Source organism: Crocodylus porosus, unplaced genomic scaffold (genome assembly GCF_001723895.1).
Source record: "Crocodylus porosus isolate Cpor-Errol unplaced genomic scaffold, CroPor_comp1, whole genome shotgun sequence".
NCBI classification, from domain to species: domain Eukaryota; kingdom Metazoa; phylum Chordata; order Crocodylia; family Crocodylidae; genus Crocodylus; species Crocodylus porosus.
Genome location: NW_017728915.1, coordinates 38031419 through 38053666, shown reverse-complemented (window position 1 = coordinate 38053666; position 22248 = coordinate 38031419). Strand labels below are relative to the sequence as shown.

Genomic DNA, 22248 nt, shown 5'->3' with positions numbered 1-22248 from the left:
GGAATTTTATAGCTTGGCTGCAAATTTTGCATTATTCACAGCTGTTACAGACCATCTAGTAAACAGCATGTTTTTGACTTGCTCCAAGGAATGCATCACAATTCCAGCAAGGTTTAATATACACCCAGTCCTCCATACTGGCCAGCCTACAGCAGACATACTAGCTCATAATTCACCTCCTTCCAGGCCACCCTACCCCTTTTTCAGGTTCAGGTTTGGAACCTGGGATCACAAATGCACACACTTAAGCTTTTACTTTCAAGTCAATGGGCAAATTGCAGTAGTAAAATTAAACATGTGCACAAGTGTTAATAAGTTCACAAGCTTATTGCTCATGCAGGCTGCCACAGATCACGGGGTCTCCCTCTCACTGTGCAACAGCACAGGTAATTTCACATCAAACAAACCCCTTCTGAAGCATGAAGCCAGTTACATCCTAAACAAATATGGGACAGCTGTTAATTATTTTCAGATTCGGAGAGTTGTAATTTTTCCCTTTTAAATATTATTCCGAGAGCAGATTGAAACATTTTTGTAAAAAATATATATTTGTAAACCAACATTATTTTTAATGGAAAACATTCACTTCGGTTGAAGTTGTTTTGGTTTTGAACCTCTCAAGAAAAAAACATGAAGTTTTACCTTTTCTCCCCCTGCTTTCCCCTCCTACCACTCCTCAATAACCTTCTCTTTTCCAGGGGAAACCATTTCAGACCCTTGTCTACCCTGATTCAGATACTTATTCTATTTTGGATTTTGCTGTATTGGAAAACTCAGGAAATTCCTTATAGAAAAAAAATCATTTCTTTCAAGAATATTCCCCCAATACATATTGTTCCAATCAGCTTTAATTATTTCTTTGGGACACAGAGCAAAGTTGCCAACATCGATATCTGCTGCTGAGTTCAACATGATTAAACAAGAGAAATACCTATTTATCATTTTTAATAAAGTTAAGCAATATTTTTCATGAAAGAGAAAATCCAACTTGATTTATTCAGGTTATGTGCATCCACATGAATTTAAGGTGGTGGGGGGGGGGGGAGTACAAAATAAATCACATCCCATTTGCACAGATAGAAGAAAACTCTGACTTCAGTTCATAAAAACAGTTCGAATCAATGCTCTTACTAAAGCTTTTGACACTCTCTTCCCAGTGCTGCCAAGGCATAAAAAAGGCTCAAAACAATGAATGATAGATGTTACCTGTCTCTGCATACTGCAATACCTTGTCACAGTAGGCTGAGTTAGGAACAAAGCATTACCTCTCAATCGCCTCCTTTGGGGCCCACATCAGACCTCAGGTTAAAAAAATCCTCAGTCTATTTTTATCATTTTTAAATCTTTCCCAGGCCTTCATATGCTTTAAATAGTGACAATTTTCTTTCTGAAATTCATTTTCTTCCGTGACAAGTGCATACCAGTTGGTTGTTATGCAGATTCTCATTTTCTTTTTCTTAAAACAGAACACTGAACAGAAAAAGAAAAATTAACATGGAATTTGCAAGCAGTTAAGAAGGGAAGTTGGGGGGGGAGGAAGGGCATCCATTTAAACAGCTACTCTAGACAACTTTATGATGTATACACATCTTTGTGAGATAGAAATTAAAAACAAATTTTTCTGTTTAAAATTTGATTTGCACAGAAAAATAATAAAACTAGAAAAAATTGAGAGAGAGAAAGGATAAGAGAGGGAAAGACAGAAAGGAAAACACAACTTCCCTTTCTGCAATTATGAATGTAGAATACTTAAGCATTTAATGAAGCAGGGATTATCAGTTTTCTGCACTAAAGCAACTTGCCCTTATTTCACTCCAAAATATGTTTGCGTCCAAACACTACATGGAAGTCATCAACATTTAGCTATGCTCAAACAGCATTTACTCTACAAACGGTCCACTAAATGAGACTGAAAACTGAAACTGCTACAGGAAATGGAGACCAATATTAATGCATTATTACAGCTCCTATTGGCAACGTTAACAGCAGCCGGTTAGTCCATTTGGTCAGCTTCTCTGCAGCATTCTAGGAATTCTATTATCCTTCCGAGTCCTTTAGCCTTGCTATGGTTTTCTATAACTGCTCTCTAGAAAAATACAACATTGCTGAGTTGCTGCGGAGTGGAAGAGAATTTACAAGTGTTCATTTTTCATAGACTCATAGAAAATGAGGGTGGGGAGCGAGCTCAGGAGGTCACATCTAGTCCAGCCCCCTGCTCCAACCAGGACCAGTCCCAACTATAACATCCCAGCCGAGGCTTTGTTTAGCCAGGTCTTCAAAACCTCCAAGGATGGAGACTGCACCTCTTCTCTGGGTAAGCTGCTCCAGTGCTTCACCGCCCTCCTAGTGAGAAAGTTTTTCCTAATATCCAACCTCAACTTCCCTTGCTGCAACTGGAGCCTATTGCTCCTTGGCCTGCCATCTGCCCCACTGAGAACAGTCCAGCTCCATCCTCGTTGCAACCCCCCTGCAGGGAGGTGAAGGCTGCTCTTCAATCCCCACCTCGGTCTTCTCGTCTGCAGCCTAATCACTGTGACAATCAACCGCAGTAACTAACAGTAACATGCTACTGGAGGTGGGCTGTTAGTTCAGAAGCACCTGTTCACCGCAGAGATCAAGACGGATTCTGAATTCCCATGTTGCAGTCTTACAGTGGTGCAGCTCCACCAAACTCATCAGCTCCTAGGCTGGGTCTGGACTGCAGGACTCCTGGGCCAGAACAGGACGTGGTAGTAGTGGGGTGAGCACTGGCAGCGGCCATGAGAATTAATGCAGCCATCGCTCACCCCTCCCACCCCCAATGGCAACACAGGTTGCCACTGGGGCTCTGTGGGACACCCCTGCATAATCCTTTCTTTTGCTCTAATTCATTTCCTCCAAAAAAATGTACACTTCCCCTTTCCTAAAGAAGAGAAAAGTGTTAATGGACTTAAATAATAAATATTCCCACATACCTAATCACCAAAGACCTCTCTGCTAGTTTTGTTTGCACAGTTTCAGCTGCCCACTTACTCTTTGATCCTCCACCATGCTTAGCTCCTACAATTACTATTTGGCTCAGGGGGGCTAAAAGCAGTGGTTAACACCTTCAAATGAAGTACTTGGAAACATCCCTGTGGAACAGAGACCATGTGTTACTTTGCAATTCAACTCTTTAAGCATACATAGGATGATCCAGTTGGGGCTGGTCCTGCATTGAGCAGGGGGTTGGACTAGACGTGACCTCCTGAGGTCCCTTCAGCCCAAATTTTCTACAATTCTATGATATTCTCTAAAAGACCGCCAGCATTTGGAACCAGATTTTCAATGGATAGTGCATCTTTCTCTCAATGCACAGTGAGATTTTCAAATACACTCAGTGGCGGACTAACTGCCTTGTCCTCATTCAATGATAACAGTTCCATTGACTTGGCTGGGAGAAGAGGTAGGCCCCTCACAAGCGCTTTCAAAAATCCCGTCCAGGCTGCACAAGTATGAATCACACTTTCTTTGCTTCAGAACAGTTTATTCTTTGGTTACACTGTACTCCAAATGACAAAGGATCTGTGTTTTTTCAAGTCTGACCACCAACGACAGAACAGTCGGTGCCAACGATACAATGATTTAACGCATGTGTGATGCGAGTGCAAAGGGGAGCTAATGCTAATACATAGAGAAGCAAGCAAAGCCAATGACAGAACTATCCCATAGAAAATTATGGCATTATGGTTACAAGAAACAAGAACACCCTTCTTGCGTCATTTTGTCCTACATGTGTTTGAAACTTTCACTACCTTCTCTAGATCGCTTCCCGTCTGCAGCCTTGGGGCATTTCATTTTCCATCTTTAAGACTGGCTAAGAAGTGCTAAAGTTTTCATATCCTTGAACTATTACACTCTTCTTCCCTTGCTTGAGCAAAACTGAAAGGCAACACTTGCCTCTCTGCTAAAAAAACATACAGCTCTGGAATTTGAAAATGTGCATTATGTTAGTTAGTATGCCTGTTGCTCCACATTTGAGAAGACAAACTAGTTATATTTCCTTGCTCACTAGCACCACCAAAACTTTCTCCATGTCTGAATTTAGTGCACTGTACTAAACTGAAGCCTTCGACATTTTAACCAGACAGGCAAATGAACCAGCCTATTTTTGGCGAAAACTTCAGTACCCACTCAGAGAGAGAAGCAAAGTCCAAAGAGCTCTGGAAAGCATTACGCAAGCTAAGACAAGTGGGTTGGATTTGAGAACAGTGGATCTTTTATGTTAGTATTTCAGGTTTATGGTATCCCTTTTCCACTTTCTTGACCAGAAACCTGTTTCAAAACAGTTAACTAAAACATCACACCGACACGATAAATAACTTAATTCTACTAGCTTCCTTCTGGTATAGGCTGGCACACTTGTACTTCTTACCAGAAATATCTGGGACCATTCCTGAAGCCTGGGATCAGATGTTTCACAAGCAGAAATACATGAAAATAAAGCAATTTCTAAAACTCATTCATGAAGAAGTCCAATCCTGTTTGAAGCACAGTGCTTCTAGCAAAGGAAAAAGTCCATGCAAATACAGCAAAATCCTTCTCCATTTCAAACTATACAAGTTATGCCCTGATACTTCTAAATCAAAAAACTGATCGAGCCAGTATATGATGTGTAGGTCAGAAAAAAAGAAAAAGAAAATAAAGCAAAGTTCAAATTAAAATGCTTCTTCCAATTTAACTCGAAGAATTTGGTACAGAGAACACAAACCCATTCTTAGGAAAGACTAGCATAAGCAATCCAGAGTAGCAGCTTTTCCAAATACATTTCCAAATTTTATTTAAGGCCATATCAAGACATAAATATTTCAGCTAATTAAACACAGAATTTGAAATGAGAACTAAAAACTTGACTATGCACGTGGGATTTTAGCATCCAAAATAAACCACGAACTGATGGTCTCGTGGTGCTAAAGTGTCACCACCTACTTGAGACAAAAAACAAACAAAGTATTACAATTTCCCAACAGCAGAACTATGGCTTTTTCTTTCTCCAGAGGACTGTGCATTACTCTGATTCAGTACACGAATCACAAAAAGATGCCACCCATTTAAAGCCTTATTCCTTCAATAAGTCAAATTTTCTCTCAGATGTTTTGAAGCATTTTAAGGGCTTTTTTTGTGTGACTGGCCTGAGAAAGCAGAGGCTATGGAAAGGATTAGACAGAGAGAAAGTCAATCAATTAGATCTTGCTCCGTCTTAAAACACTTGCTTGGCAGGGAAGTGAAAACTCAGTGCATATAACTCAGCTCTTTCCTAAAAGACAAGTGTGTTCTTTATTTGCAAACTATTACGTTATGCCTTATTTTTTTATTTTTTTTATTGAAAGAAAAAGGCATTTTTCCCATGCCCTATGTAATCTACATCTCAGGAAAACAATCTCTTAAGGGGGATGGAGGCAAAAAAAAATGCATTTTAATTTTAACACACTTAAATTAGTTGCAGAAGATTTGGGGGTTTTATATGAAATCATTTGGCTGAAATGTCTCTAAATCTGCACTGCACATATGATTATACAGACTCTACACTAGCTGGGGAGTGGTGATCATTGTGTAAACTTGGGTGCGGTGTAGACTAGGGGAAAATTTCATGTTTTTAAAAACCTGGGCTATGGATATACATTTAGTTGCCTGTTTCTTCTCCCTCTCGAATACACACACTTATTGTGCTTTCCATGGGGACAAAGCAACTAAATCATTCCATGTCAGAGTCAAGCAAGCATCAGGAGCACCCAGCAGCAAAAGACTGGCTCATACCCAGACAAGAGTATCAGCCTTGTGATGTCAGCTTTGGACCCCCCTTTAGCCCCCCTGAAGTCCATTCTTGCACAAAGGTCTGAATTATGGAAGGTTGATCTCTGAACAAATTCACAATGCAGCAAAGGCATTGAAAGTATTTAAACCCAGTGAAGTTGGAAAGACTGGAAAATACAAAATGGGACAGTGCTTGGCCAAGGGCAAATCCATTTCACGACAGAGTGCGCATCAGATAATGAGAAAATCATAAATGAAAAGCATTTAAAAAACAAACAGACAGGAGAATTATTTCCCTAGATTAGCTCAGAAAGATAGCTTTGTGATCACTGCTATTTCACAAGCAAGGGCTTTTTATTACCCAAAACTGTAATAAGAGACAACATAGGCATATATGTCTTCTTTGAAGGTAAAGAAGATCATTTTCCCTGTTTTTAAAAGATTATCACTTCTTATCTCATCTCTCCTTATTAAGTTTACAGCAATATTAAAAGAAGACTTGGGTGAATAAAGAACACAATATACTCCAAGTAGAGAACGTATTCTTTGCAGCATTGTAAATCCTCCCAGCGGCTTGAATGGAATTTTAATGGAACAACCCATCCTCTCGGAGAAAGTCAGAAAGACGACAACAGCGCTATGCTCATCCAACAGCCTCATTATGCAGTCTTGCTCTACACCCACCAGAGACCTCTCTATTCCCTCTGTCACTCAGAAGCTGCACCAGCACAAGGCACCTGCAGGATATTAGCAGCAAAAACACCTTTACTAATTTGTTCCACTTCCCAGGACATTTTACAAATGGAAACAAATAAGCTGGAGGGGAAAAAAAAAAAAAAAAAGGAGAAAACTAATATGTTTTGCTACTAAAATGCTGCTTTGATTTTAACACCTCTGTGCACTTTATGGCTCGCTTCTTTTCTGCCAATGCCTTTGAGCGGCCTGCCAAACAGAAACAAGGCTTGTGAAGTGAGAGAGGTAATATCATAAAATATCATAAGCCATTAATAAGATTGATATTGTATTGGGACCGTAGAGAGCTCTGAATGGAGGACAAAAATAGATGTGTGACATAATGTCTAAAATTTATGGGAAGCGTAAGGGGTAAATTTAACGTTTAAAAGACAGACAGTATATTATGTGGAGGGCTGCCAACTATCTGCTAGAATTTGCACTTTGCTCCCAATACAAACAGGTTTTTTTCACCTGCATCACCCTGAAATCAAGCATAAAAATAGGACTAAATCTGAATCCTCTCTATTCTTGTGAAACTATTTTCTTTAAAATATAGTTTGTCAAAGAATAAAGTGACAAATAACTCTGTAAGAAATTTATGGATTTATTGCTCCATGTGTTAGATTTTTGTCTTTTGCTTTCAAAAAAATTACTGACATAAATAAAGGCAAAATAAAAAAACCAACAACCCACAAATCACGACACTGGACAAGAGCTGAAGTATGATAATGGAAAGATGGAAAAACTGCTGGAACGAGCATATTTTGAGAGCAGAGCTGAAGTGGAGGGACAATGTTTGCTGGATGAGAACACAGTACATTTTTCAAGTTCTAACTCATGGATGGAAATCTGGGTTTAGCATATGCAAGCCTTCTGCATTTGTGACACCTCCTTTAAATCCTTACCTAAGATGCGGATTGCAAGACATCTCCATGCGTGCTTTTACCTCTGATGGTTATTTCCAACTTAAATATACACAAGTGGCTTAGCCTGGCAAGTGCAGAAAACATCTGCATCTCCACTGATTTTAGCCACAGACCACCGAATACCTAGGTAAGCAGCTCATCAGAAACATGGAGCATCACTGAGTTAACTGACTGCAAACTCTTCAGGGAACAGACTGCCCTTCTGTTGTGTCTTTGTTCAGAAAATGAAGATCATGAGGCCCTGACACATTACTGAAACCAGTAAGTACAACCCCAATATTAACACTAATCAGTCACTCAGGGATTTACTTTGTCATATTAAACAGCTCTTAGCAAGTTATGGTTCAAAAGTGGCTAATGCCAAATTTAAAAGCCGGCTAGGAATTTTTTTAGCTGGCTCACCAAGGCAAGTTGAATCATATTTAACTTGTCCACACCATCATTCTTACAACCAACAAAATGCTTTTGTTTCTGGGGTTTTGTAAGGCCTGACTCATGCCTTCTCATTAGGTAAATCCAATTTATAGTTACTGCAAAACTTTTTTCCCCCCCACAACTGGCCTAAATTACATTTGCAGATTAAAGCAGAGGGAACTGGATGGATTTAAATGAAAAGCATGGCAACAATTTGAAGTGTTTATATTGCCCCTACATACATATATGAGTGAATTTTATATAAAATACAAGTCAGCACCTTGTAGTCAGGGTTTGTATTTCTGAAAGCTGGAATTACAGCTTTTTAAAGTTAGGTTTATCTGATGGGCAGCTCAAATTATGAAAGAAAAAGGCACCATACCTCCCAGAGCACTATTATGCTCATCTGTGGAATACTGTTCTCCTTCAGAAAAGGCAGATAAGGCACATTTGCCCACTGGTTAAGGCAGAATTTTTACGTAGGTGCTGAACTGTAAAATTTGATCGTGAGGATTAAACAGCGCACATACCAGGTAAGCCATAACATTAAAAATATCTACAAACCATACCGTAAGTACACTAAGAACATGGGTTCATCTGTGTTTTCAGTTTATCTCGAAAAGCCAATTCTATTCTTGACATAAAAAAACTCATCTCAGCCCTGTTTCCTTTCTCCATGTTTTTCTCTTTTCCCCTCTCCAGGACAACACCTAATTGGATCCATGTGTCGAATAATATTAAGCACTGGAACCATAAACTACTATTTCCATACTTTATCTTGTGAAAAAACGAAAACCTCACACACTTGTTCAGTTGCGTGACACGGGCATAAGCACATACATTGATAGGAAAAGTCATCGCTGCAGCCGACAACCACAGCTCTGCAAAGATCAAAACACCGCCACAAAAAGGCAACAGCATAAAACGGCTGCTCTAAGTACACTACAAAAAACGGGGGGAAAGTTACACTAAATTTTAAGCCAGCTCCTCCACAAAGTTACTTTTCCATTACTACCCAGTGAACTCTCTCAAAAAAGAATGATTAAAGGGCCCCCAAAAATATTAATCTATACATTTAGCTGCACATCTAAAATATTTCAAGAGGATACTTAGATAAATCCTAAATAGGATGTAAATAAATATCCTAATTATACTCAAGGTTAGTATGGGAAGTCAAAAGAAACTTATTAATTAACAGAATGTGTGCAAACTGCAAAATTAATTGGCGTGTGAAGGCAGCCTTTTGGACAGCTTTAAACACCCCCTGGATATATTTACCATCTCCACCCGGTGACATTCAGTTCTCCCTGCTTATTCCAGGAGCGCTGCTGTCTGGGTTGACATTCTTACCATCAGTAATGCACACGGCTGAACCAGCCCTCCGTGGTACAGGCTCAAAGACTTCTTTGGGCTCCATCACTAGAGCTTTTGAAAGAAATAGTATAAGTTCATGTGTGAGTACTTAAAGACCAGATTAAAATGATTACAAGCCAGAGTGATGAGCTTTACATTTAGTTTTGTGGTTGTCACCTGGAGTGAATGCCAACATCCGTGGCTAGCTCCTGGGAAGTTCTTCATTCTTGGTTTCTTCAAAGCAAAGGAGATGGACCGGGAATCACATGTTTAAGTCTAATCTCCTGAAGGGCTTTGAACATTTGGAGCTCCACTGTGAATCTGACATTATCCTCAATGCTGAGCCAATTCAGACAGGAGCACTGCGGTGATATGCTTGCAGTTTACCTGTATGACTTAGCAGATGGACTGGTGCCTTTTATAACAGGATGCCTGGCCCTGTTCTTGGTTATCTCAACTCCTTATAGCTAAGTCTAGAAATTACAACATACTCAATCAAGTCCGATGGGACAGGGTCCAATCTTCTGGCTGAAAGAAGCAACTGGTTTTTGTTTCCAGGGCTATTCAGGCATCTAATAACACTGAGAAGTCAAAAGGATGCAAAAGTTGTAGACTAGCAATAGTGTGAGGAAAGATTCCTTCAGTAATGGGAAATGTCAATAAAGAGGCAATTTCCCCCAAGCCTTCTCCTACCAACCTGGCCATTGCTTTTTTCGGCTGGCTAGCACTGACCCCAACTCTTGTTATGCATTGAGAACACTGGAAAATGATGCTGTTTATTTGATGCAAATGAGAAAAATAAAATGTAAATAAATTTAATTAATACTAGCACACTGTTCTGATGTCATCTTTCACCACCCTTTCCAATGGCTTTAGAGACAACTTAACTGCAATGGAGCAGGAGCTAAGCCCTGTGAGACTCGCAGGCAAGTACTCTGAACTGGTAGAATAACTGAGCATAGTGACCCACCAGGTCCAGTTTGAAAATGAACCTGAGCCAGTTCAACATGTTTCCATTTAACCCTGTGACATCCTGGTTGTGAAACAGAGAAGGAACAGTGGCAGATTCACTTGTCGCTAGAGCGTTTGTGAACGTTCTAGTCATCCATTCGACTAAATGTGGAAATAGGCTGAATTCTTGGCAGAAAAAATATACTTTTCTGGTGCGACTCTCAACATGTTGTTCTTAATGATGCATCAACCCCTAGTGCACATGAATGCAACAGGTCTTTGAAATAAAGTGAATTGCAGAAAGAAACTGTAGGCAGTCTAAGAGACAATGCTGTGGGCTGATAAAGTTCAACAAACTGTAACTTGACTGACTCTGTAGCACAGCATGCAAAGGTAGGGACCTACCTAAGTCACGGCGTGACAACAGGCTTTTAGCAGCCCCCTCGCAGTGCACAGAGCCATTTTTGCAGCTATCATGGTGGCCCTGCCCTCAACAACTGATTCGCAGAGGGAATCCAGCAGCCCTGCCCCTCACTGCCTATTGGTGGAGGGTGCCTTCAGTCAGCCTACATTACCAGGGATCCTGGTTTTCTCAGGATTTAAATACAAATTGCTAATTATCAGATTTTAAAAGTTATCCCAAATCTGTATTATCCATATTTCTCCATGATTAAAATGAAACACCACTAATATAGATATAGCTATAGACAGGCAGATAGATACAGATAGATAGATAGCTCTCTGTATGTAATCTACATCTATCTAGATATAGATAGATATATACAGATAGATATAGATAGATCTATATATATAATCCATATCTATCTAGCTATCTATCTATCTAGATAGATAGATAGATATAGAGAGAGAGAGAGACAGATAGCTAGATCTATCTATATCTATATTAGTGGTGTTTCATTTTAATCATGGAAAAATGTGCATGGAGGGTTATATCCAAAAATTTGGGATTTTTTTTTTTAAATCAGAAAAAAACAGAATCCTTATACATCACTACTGATTTCTTTGCCCTGCCCCTTACTGCTAATTGGCAGAAGGTACCTCTACCGAGTCTGCCCTACTGCCCCCCTCCCTTTGGGTGATTTCATGGGAAACTGCAGCCAACGCCAGATTTCCTGGCGATTACAGACAACTGAACTTTTCATGGTTTCTGTGAAATCTGTAAACCTGCGATTTAGGTAGGTCCCTATACATAGGACTGATTTACCTCCTTCAAAGCACAGTATTACAAAAAACAGAGGAAGAGAGAATGAGTACAATTTAATGAAAAAGAAATAGTTTAACTCTGAGCCAAAAACAAAAGAAACACCTCACCCTGAACTGCCTTGCTTTGTAAACTGGATTTCTTTTTAAAAAGGTCTTAAGTAGTAAGTTAAAGCATCTTTAAAGCACTCATAAGCAGCTAAGAAAAGGGAAATTATTGGGTGTGGTCAAGTTAATGGGGTCAAACTGGTCCCAACATTGAAAAAATTCAAACACTCGCATCTTTCTTACACCCAAAAAAACCCCCAAACAACTATCTGAGTAACATCATATAAATAGCTGGTTTAGAAAAAAAAGAAGAAAGTTTTACATTAATTTAGGAAAAAATTTAAGAAAAATATTCTACAGAATATTAATATTCTCCTGTTTTAACTATTCTACATAAAATAGTAAAACTAGAAACAGCAGCTATCTGGAAATGGTAGCTCTTCCAAAAAACCCTGTGTCTTCTGTGACAACTGGTAATTCTGATCTGTTTACTGGCTCTATTTATTCTAGAGTTGAAGTTTATTATAATTTACTAATCCAGAGATGCTGTTAGTGTTGACTCATTTAAGTAGTATAGTTGCTAATGCACTTTCAGATATTTGCTAAAAAAAATACTGGGAAGCAAAGGGACCAGCTAACTCCATTACGGAGAGACAGCACGGCAGCATCCTGTCTAAACAACCGAGTTAGAACCCAGATCTATCCTGACAGTCTGGGTACAGAAGATGAGTTGCCAGCACAGATAAAATCCCTGGTTTAATGATGAGCTTCAAACGTGCTTAATTGATGCAGAAGGACTTTCTGTAGGACCCGTGCTCCTAATCCACTCAGTCACTTGTGATAATCACGCCTACCAAATGGGGGACCAATCAGTCTGAAAACTGATATGAATATGCTGTGGAATTGGGTGCTAAATCAGCAACATGTAGTGTCTTCTCTGATGCTTTAAACACCAGTAATACAGCTCTCTTGGCTAATCTGTCTTCTTTTATCAAACTTCTTTTGCCTTTATGGGCTGAAACCCAGCAGGGGCAACCTTTTTGTCAAGCAATCCCCATTCCATGCCCGGCACGCTGCTCTGCTTTCTGCTCCTAGTTCTGTTCTCCCTGCCTCATTTGATGCTCTGCTTCCCTTCTTGTGCCCCCTGCCTCACTTGCTACTTCACCTTCTTCTCCCTGCGTTAGGTGCTGCTGCGCTGTCTGCCCCCTCCCCAGCCTGCCAGGTGCCACTGCCCGTGCCACTTGAGACACCTGTGCCAGAGGCTGGCCACCTCTTTTGTAACCGACTGCCCCAACAGCACAGCACACTTGCTCCTTAAGAAGGAGCGAAGTTTGCCAAGCCATCATCAAATTTAAATATATTCACAAGTTGGAAACATCTTGCAGATCAAATCAAGACTTGCTCAAGTTTCTGTTAAATCAAATTATACAGATCCCAGAACAACGATTCCCAGAGCAATGCTATACTGCAAGACTCTGTTTGATTGCATTGTGCCTGCTGTAGCTCTTACCGGCTTGATGCAAAATGTACATTTTAGCTGGCAGCCTAATCAACACTTTTATAACACTGGAAAATAAAGCAGAGATCAGCATTCATCTGTGACAATGCTAACGTTAAGCACAGACTTCCACACGCTTTTACATTTGTCTCCAGGTTGCTGGTTAATGCATCTATCATTAATTACCAAGTTTTATTATGGAAAAAGATATTTTTGATCTTAGTGCAGTACAATACTAATTTTTCCTCCCAGAGGCATGTAATATCTTAGAATATTTTTTCACCTGATTTTAATATAGTCTGTTATAAGTGTTCAGATGGCATTGTTTTTAAGTTCATGTTTCAGCTTGAATTTGTTATAACAATTGACAAATTAAATAACTGTAAAAGCCTAGGCTAAGCTTTCAAATCTAAGAAACACAGAGAGCACTGATATGTACCTCAAAGAACACAGCTGAAAGTGGGAACACCTGTTGTGTCATGCAGATTAAAGTCAATTTTAAAAGTACAAGAGCACAAAAGATTATCTTCCAGTGCAGAAAAATGCCACACTTAAGGACTTCAACCATCTTATTTTTCTTTCAGAAATAAACTAACACTCTTCATCTCAAATTTGCAAAAAAAAGCACAGATTATTGCAAGATCTTCCTTCCTCCTCTTTATTTCTAATAAAATAAAGCAGACCTGCAAGACTTCAGTAAAAAAGTTCTCACCAAATTGCCCATTGTGAATGACCCTATATATTTTTCAAAACGAGACTAATGGTTTCTATTTTCCAAGTGTACGACACTGGGTTTTTCATTTTGTTGTTTTGCTTCTAACAATCCTGTTTGTTTCTCTATGTACGTTATTCAAAGCAGATGTGCTGAAACAGGAAAACAGGCTTTTCAAGCCACTACGCAGCTGGTGTGGAAGTCAAGGGCTTTGCACTCACACACACACATCCACACACACACAATTGCAAAACCTGTCAGTGACAGATGCAGAAACACCCACACTGACTGTGATTGTGTCCCTGTGCTACAACCATTTACAAAGGGGATATCAGAGAACCGGAGCCTGCAATTGGGAATTCTTCCCCATGTCTTCAAACTTTTGCTGAGGAGGGAGACGAGGATGATCTTAACACTACTGCCCTCTGCTGCTGTGAAAAAACCAAACCACCAAAAAAGGGAAAAAAATGCATTGCTAACCATGTGTGTCCATGGATCTTAAGCAAAGATTTAAACACAGTCAAAATTAAAGTAGCCCGCTTCCCAATAATTGAAATAAAACAATTCTTACAGCAGTATATATATAATTTCCCCTGTTTAGAATAAGATATCATTGAAAATATTAATACTAATTTAATTAATCTATTACCAGCAGTATCTGTTCTACTGAGAATTTTAAAAAAACCCTGAGCATCTGTTCTAAAGAGAATTAAAACAGCTTATTTTGCCATCAAATAGCATGTGCACATTAAATTCCACAGAAGCAGACTGAAAAAATGAATATCAATCGTGGTATTATTATTTATATCCTACAAATTATGCTGGGAATTAGTGATTAAGTTGGGTCTTTATATGATAAAAATCTAATATTTAATGCTGTTATTACAAATTAAAAGCTATATGAATATCCTTTGTAAGCAACACTGAGGGGGAAGGACACTGTCACTAGTTTTTAACAGTGGGTTGGTTTAAAACTTTCCCATAGACAATTAGATTTCTAAATTTCTTTCAGAAATAAGCAAATTTATCTTCTAGCTTAAGCTAATCAGAAATAACAGCCACTAAAGTATAGTATGAATCAACTGGCAGATGAATTAGACAGCTTTTTTAAACATTTGGAGCCTCTTCTCTGCCCCTTCCATTCTTCAGACCAAGATATACAGTTGGTTCCTCACTTGCAGTTATAACAAACAGATACTTGGGATACTCCAGATACCTTTGCAAGGTCGCGTTTCCTTCTGGATCATTGTAACATGCGGTCGCGTGTGTGGTATGACACAATGAGATGGTCCACACACTACAGTATTCGCCACGTGATGTGTACCAGAGGTGGGTCTGAGCTGGACACTAGATTCATTATTGCATTCCCCCTAACTTACACACACAATCTTCTTGCATTTACCCTCCAAGCCTTTCAGTGCCCAAATCCCGTTGATATTCTCCACCAACACCCTGTTGGGTCTACCAAGGACATTAGCTCTGACCTTGGATGCATCTCCATCTCCTCCTCCCTAGAATCAATTTCTGCCTTCCCCCAGGCTGCTAGTTATGTCGGGGTCATCCTTCTGTTTGCTGGGCTACCTTGCCAATCTCATTCCACTATGCCTAAAACTTACAGCTGCTACTACTTAAGGCAGTTTCTTCTTTGCTAAACTCATAAGAGGCTGTATAATTTCCTCAAAATCCTGCTAACTCTTCTAGATGCTATTAACAGGCATTGCCGCTTCAGAATAAGAACTGATCAGTTCATTACTGTTTCCACTTTAAAAACAGTGTAATAAACTATCTGCTCAGATGGAATAAATACAGTCACAGTCTGTCTTTTAGACAGCATTAGTAGTAGTAGTAGCAGTTGTTGCTGTTATTCCTGTCATCATCGTGTTAGAAAAATAAAGTAATTACCCGAGTCATTTTGTCTGGTGTCACATAAAATATTTCCCCCCTTGGAGAACTGGTGGGTGAACCAAGAGAGCAGGCTAAAAAGTGAAGGAGCGCTGAAACGGTACTTCTCCGCTTTCACACAGAATTCAGGCTTCTGAAAGCCATGACCCTATCTTCACGCATCTTGTGTAAGATGCATGCATTTGATACCTCTTGGGACCTCTGGAAAACCCTGAAGCTTAATGAAAGGAAGAAAGGGATGGAATAAAGGGACGCGGGTGGGTAATCCGGGAAAGAAAGAGACAACGAGGAAACTTCTGGTAACCCACAATCTTTGCCAAGTACAAAAAACTCCCGTTGGTCCAATGGCTTAAACTCTTAGTTAATATAAAGTCTAATTATTTTTGCAGTTTGGTGTTTTTATTAAACGTGCACGGACATATGAAACTTCCAGCTAATAGAACACATGTGTAGGTAGAGAGCTCTTTCTGGCATGATTTCCTTAGTTCCGTGGACAGCGATGCCAAAAAAACAAGATCTAAATTCAATACAACTACCAGGACAGAACATTCAAAGGGGGACGGGAGAGGGAGAGAGAGGGGGAAACAGCTGGCAATGCTATGCTGAGCCATTTAGTATTACCAGGCTTTACAAGACTGGAAATATAGCTATCAGCTTGGAAAATTTTGACAGATAACATTTCCCCGATAGAGCTGAATGGCAGATTTCAGCTACCTTTTGTTTCAGTTTTTATCGACTTACTGCAGTTCTGTCCTTCGCACCCTAGCCTGCCCCGGCTGACAATTAAGGGGTGCGGAAGCTGTACAAAATCTGCTCAGAACGGGAAGGCCAGCAAACATTTGGGAGCATCCTTCAACTAACAGGTGGAATATGAAAGCATGAGATTAATTGTCAACTAGAATTGCTAGCAGTCAAAAGTAAGAGCTGCTGACATTTAGGTAAACTAAGAATATTTGGTTTCTGCTCAAAAGAAGAGCCTTCAAGTCCCTGGGTAAAGTGAATTAAAGCTCAAAAATGAGAGGAAAAAAGTCATTTCCCTACGAGGTGAAAGCCAATTACGAACACGCAGCAAGTCACTGATCTGAGCAGTGCTCCAGCTACCAAGAACGCACCACTAAACACTACATCTTTTCCTTCAGACTGTATTGCCTATGTTCAAGTCTTTAAATAATGACTTTTTAGGGGAAAAAGACTGAAGATTCTGTCTACTTCGGAAGTGAAGGTCGTTAAGGAGCACGGTGTAAAATCGACAACGCTAAACAAATCCTTCCCTCGCCTGCCATTCTCTCCACGGAGCAAAAAACAGAAATCCAATCCTGATGGATTCCACAATTGAAATAATGAAGTAACAATATGCATGGAAATCAAGGTCATGACAACTTAATTAAGAATGAAGCTAACGTCACCCCCACAAGCTCTTGCTCCCTTGCTTCCACTCCCCAAATGACTGGAAAATACAGAGTAGCTAACTACATCTGAAAGAATATAAAAGTTACTGAACCCTGTTGCCGAGGGGAAGGTGCTTGCTTTGGCGCAGGAGCTGCGACAATTCCGGCCAGCGGTTTACTTAGCATAGCAGTTGCTTCTGTGAAGTCAAAAGCAAGTGTGCATGAAGGAAACAGCTCAAAAAGCATAACACCATTTGCTTTGCATCTTGTTCCGTATGAGAAAAATGGAGTTTGAAAAGCAGGGTCAGCGGGAATCTGCAATATTGTAATTTGTCACTCTCAACTAACACTGGCAAGAAAACAGGACAGGAAAAAGAAAGGGGGGGGGAGTGAAACTTTTTGTGGCTGTTTTTAGGCAGAAATTCTCCAACTCTTCATAGATCCAACCCATATCCAGTGATGTTCTACACTGGCAATAGCTAAAATGCCCAAATGAACTGATTTAATTAAAGAAAAACTAACCGAACCAGATTTTCCTTCCCTGCACTTATAATTCCGTGGGAGGGACTGGCATGTATATATAAAAATCTGAAATCTCTCTTTCCTTTATACCCTGAGTTGGCGTGTACTCCTGAGCCGTTTATGAGATCTATAAAATTACATTTTTGAATTTTTCAGTGTTGGAAATTCATACTTACATCACAACTTTTTATTCCAGCATAGGAAACAGCAGGATGAGATAAATGTTCCTATTTTCTGAATGGCATCACTTAACCACGTATAACATAGGTACCACCAGTAAAATGGGATCAACCATATATTTTTACTTAAGCTCTACCAGATATCATATAAAATCACATTTTATAGAGGAGGAAAAAATTACACCATGCTTGCAATACCAAAAATAAAAGTAAATAATCTGTTTCTACCAGTCCGAGAGAAACAAAAGTCCAGTGTTAAGCACGTACAATCATCTGATAAGAATTTACTTAGAAAGCAGCTCATGGCAGGCAGAAGAAACAGAGGGAGACAGAGAGAGCACTGTAAAATATGTACTAACACTTCACTTGAGAAAAAAAACATATTATCTTTGTTCCAGTCACAATAGTACTAAATAATAAACTTTCTGTTAAAAATCTAACCAATATTTTCTAGAGAAAATATTTTTTAAAAATAGAAACGTTAGGTTGTTTCCACTTTCCCACAGGTGTGGCCGAAAGACCAAAGTGCCAACAGCCCGCTTCCCCCCCACCTCAATTAAGTGACTCATGTTTTCTCAACTTTTCCCACTGCTCATTAAGCCAGAACAAAAATCAATTATTTATTCAAGTGTCCAGGAGAGAAAGTTTCTCTAACAAGAATATCAAGAACTTGCAATCAAGTATTGTAGCCTACCTCAGTACTTGGTAAAGGACACCTGCAATCAGTTGTTAGCAATTTTGTTTCCACCTGAGATTGAAATTCTGTTAATTCTGCTAATTTCAGACTCGCTGCTGCAGGTTGCGAAAGACTAATTTTCTTCCTGCCACATGCATATATGTAAGCACCTAATAAAATCATCTTTATCAAAAACAATACAAGTAGAGCCATTTCTCTTCAGTCATATAATGAAAATGTATCTGCATAAACCTTTGCAACAAACGTTCTTATGTTTGCATAGCTTGTGGTCCGCGCGTGGCCACATTGATGGTCGATAAAAGCACCGGATCGAACATGCTGTACACAAGACAGTCAATCCAGTTTTGTGCGCACGAGACTGAAGAGGTCAAAGACGAAAAAGTATAAAACATATGGATAAAGAGTATTGCATAAGCACTGAAATAAGTATGGTCAAATAGTAAACTGCTTCATCATGAACAGGCAAACTACTCAGCAAGTGATTTAGAATTATGTTTTCTGTTTAATCCATTCAGATTTAAATAGAAGACTCGGCACAAATTTTAGTCATTAAAACAGCTCAGTAATGTCAACCCAGTCCAAGAATAGAGCTTAATCATTAAAAATTTATTTCAGTGCTATTTAAAACTGAACTCAGACGAATCAGTTCCTACCTGCCCATCTTGACCAACGTGAACCTGATGTATCTGCAAGTTACCCTGTAAAAAAAGAATAAAGATAATAAACACATACCTTGGAAATTAATACAGTAGGACTGTTTAAGGAAAATTGTTTTCAGTGCGCTTAACTGTTCCCCATTCCATTATTTAACAAATTATTGTAATTCACTCAAGGAAATCCATTAATTTAGGAAATTCTTCCGAAAGTCTGTATGCTTTGGCAATAAAACTTAACTACAATGCCCTTGCACTTTAACCGCAGAGAATGGATGCTTTTACTGCTCTAGAGATTCTTTTCAACCTAGAAAGTTCTTTTTTGGTGCTTTTCATGTGATGATTAAATAAAAAATCTGTTTGTGTGACCTCTACAGAGATAGATATTCTCTTCTCATATTCCCTTATTTTTATAAAATGCAAACGTGCATAATTCAAAACATTTGTTACCCTAAAATTAGGAAAATAACTTTTTAAATCTTTGACTTGTATGAATTACAGCTTTCCTAATGGATATAATATATGTTATTACAAAGCTATCACTTGTGCTAACAGCTTTTTTTTATTACTTTATAAAAACTCAATTGCAAATGTGAACAAAGGTTTCTATTATAGAAATTACAAAGACACCTCTTACAAAAGGTTCTGAATGCTATAAGCCATTTGCAAGAAACCATTAGCTATGAAAACTGAAAAGGGAAAAAAGAATCTTCATTACAAAAAGAAAATGCTTTGTATTTTCAAACAGGGCCTTTAAAAGTATGTTTGAGTCAGGGGGAAAAAACACTATCCAAGATACTATAGGTACAAGAGGTGAAATGGCAAATTTCTCTGAGGAAATATACCAAGGTCTTTGAGTTTCTTATGCTTAGTACAACTGGCAGTAATTCTGCTTTCTTTTAAAGTTGTGTACATTGGAATAAATTATAACCCAGATGTTTTCAGCCCGCTTGGACAAAAGATAGGTCTTGCTCCTAAATCCTTATATACCAGACAACTCCCACTGAGGTCAGCAAAGCCTGGGTGTGTGAGAGTTCCAGGCTCACCCCAGAACTCCTCACCTCTCCTAAACCAGAATCATTTAGTGGCTCCAAACAATTATTATTAAGGAATTGAGCGTGATTATCACGAAGGCTACAGAGCTAGGCCACTCACATTCACACTAGATTCCTTAATGATAATTATCATTAAGGCTACAGAGCTATGCGATTCCCATTCACTTCCATTTCTCTTTATCCTCAGAGTCAAATCCTTAAAGGAGACTTTCTTTCAACTAAAATTGATTTTTACTTATAATAATATTTCTAGCATAAGGGTTCATCTGCACAGGGCAATGCCCTGGAATAACTCTTCTGCCATAACTTCCCCATGTGGACACCTGGCATGTGCTAAGCGTGCCTTTACAAAGTTTACTTTAGTCCATTTTGGAAATGGATTAGGCTACAGCATAAAAAGGTACTCTAAATGCAGGAGAGTGCTTACACAGAGTTGTTGCAAAACAGCTACTGCACTTTTCAATTCTCATTCTAGGTTATTTACAGTACCTTCCCACCTAATCAAGCCCAGAGAGCATAAGTAATTAGAGCGCAAACCCCATCTCAGGTCATGAAACACATTCCAAAATACACAGCAGCCAGCAATAAAGGTTTAACTTTGGCTCCAATGCGTGTTTTGCCTAAGTAATTCTGGAGTTATCAGTTTCCTTTTAGCTTCACTATTTTTAAGCTAAATTGTGAATGTTTCAATTCAGGGGGTTGCTCGAAGAGTAACAAAGGCAGGCAGAAACTGCTTCATTCTGTAAAATACCTGCACTACGAAGAAAATTAAAAATCCTCCCTAATCTGTTCTGCAGCTCTCACAATTAAAGATATTCCTAGGTGTTTTGAACACATTCTACATAGTGTATATTCCCAATCCTTTTCTCTCTGAACTAACATACAAGAACAAAGATTGTACTCATTATTATAACCTGAAAACACTAAACTCTGCTTCCCATAAATCCCATTAAAAAGCACATCAGCTCTAAGCCACAATTTGCAAATAAAATATGCTGGCCAAGCAAAAACATCCAGAGAGTAGAAATGTGTTGCATTCACTGACGTTGAGGTCCGTTTCGACGTGGCTCTGTCACATGCATTCAGTTCTGCTCTCACTGACAGTATTAGCTTCTCTTTGCAATCCTAAAAACAACAGTTTTAGAAACATGGCCCTAATCTCAGAAGGTAACATTTTGGCTTACCTCGCTGTCTTGCGTTATTTGGACCTGTTCGCCTTGAGGAACCTGGGCTATGTGGAGGTGACCCTGTGGGATCCGCAACAAAGAAAACAGCAAGAAGCATCAGAAGAAAATCAAAACTCAAAGAAGCTATCAGCTGAGATATAGTACAGCCTTACGTATTCAATGCAGGGACAAGGTGGGGAGAGAAAAATCGTAACTCACTGAAATTCTCTTATGTGTGCAAACTGCTTTAAAAAATTAAGCATATCCACATGTGTCCATTCTTTTAGATGTAGTACCAATGGAAGAGTAAGTCTGATATGTAAAGCATTTAACTCACAAAAGGCAGGAAGAATAGACATGGGGAATGTACCGTGCCTTTCTTTCCAAAATTTTAAGTTTTAGCAGTTTTAAATGATTCACAGAACCTGCCACAAACACATACAGGCACACACCTTTTAAGTGCAAGTCAGGCAACATACTTCTGGGTGTGGCGGCAGGATCAGACCTTAAGGTCTACATCAGTAATGTATAGGGATTACTTTTGCCACAGATGAAACGCAGCTGGGTCAAACATGATAAAAAACACAGAGTGGGAAGCTCTTAACATTCCCTGAAATAAGTTCAGTTCAAGACATTGTGAACTGGGCCCTCCATCTTTTTAACAGCAGATTCACTAACTACTAAACTAAAAAGAGATATTTAAAGAAATACTCAAGATTATCTAGAAAGCACAAGGGATATTTGCTACTATTCCACACAGGAGAGCACACGAACACCAGCAGACTCTCCCTCTGCTTGAAGAAGAGTGTTTGTGCCCAAAAGCTTGCAACAAACAATTTTTTCCAACTATTAAGTTGGTCCAATAAAAGATATCACATTTACCTATATCTGCCATAAAGCACTGCACACTCACCTGGATGGACACATGCATGCATCAAACTACACTAAAGGTCACATCTTCTGCTGGTGTAAATAGGAATAGCATCATTAATTCCAATGCAGCTATGCCAATTTACACCATTAGAGTGAGCCGGCCCTAAGAGTTTTAATAAGGTT

The 22248-nt window shown here is 39.1% G+C and overlaps 1 protein-coding gene across 3 annotated transcripts in view; it reads right to left on the bottom strand.

The window, feature by feature from the left end:
* BANP (BTG3 associated nuclear protein) overlaps nucleotides 1-22248 on the bottom strand; it is a 213492-nt gene that overhangs the window by 70891 nt on the left and 120353 nt on the right. For 2 of the 3 annotated variants that reach the window (XM_019536007.1, XM_019536009.1), the window contains 2 exons: nucleotides 21211-21282; nucleotides 18972-19016 (listed from right to left, as the gene is read on the bottom strand). In XM_019536007.1, coding sequence (XP_019391552.1) covers nucleotides 18972-19016; nucleotides 21211-21282 — 117 coding nt within the window. The remainder of the gene's footprint in view (nucleotides 1-18971; nucleotides 19017-21210; nucleotides 21283-22248) is intronic. The other variant, XM_019536008.1, reaches the window with a different exon arrangement.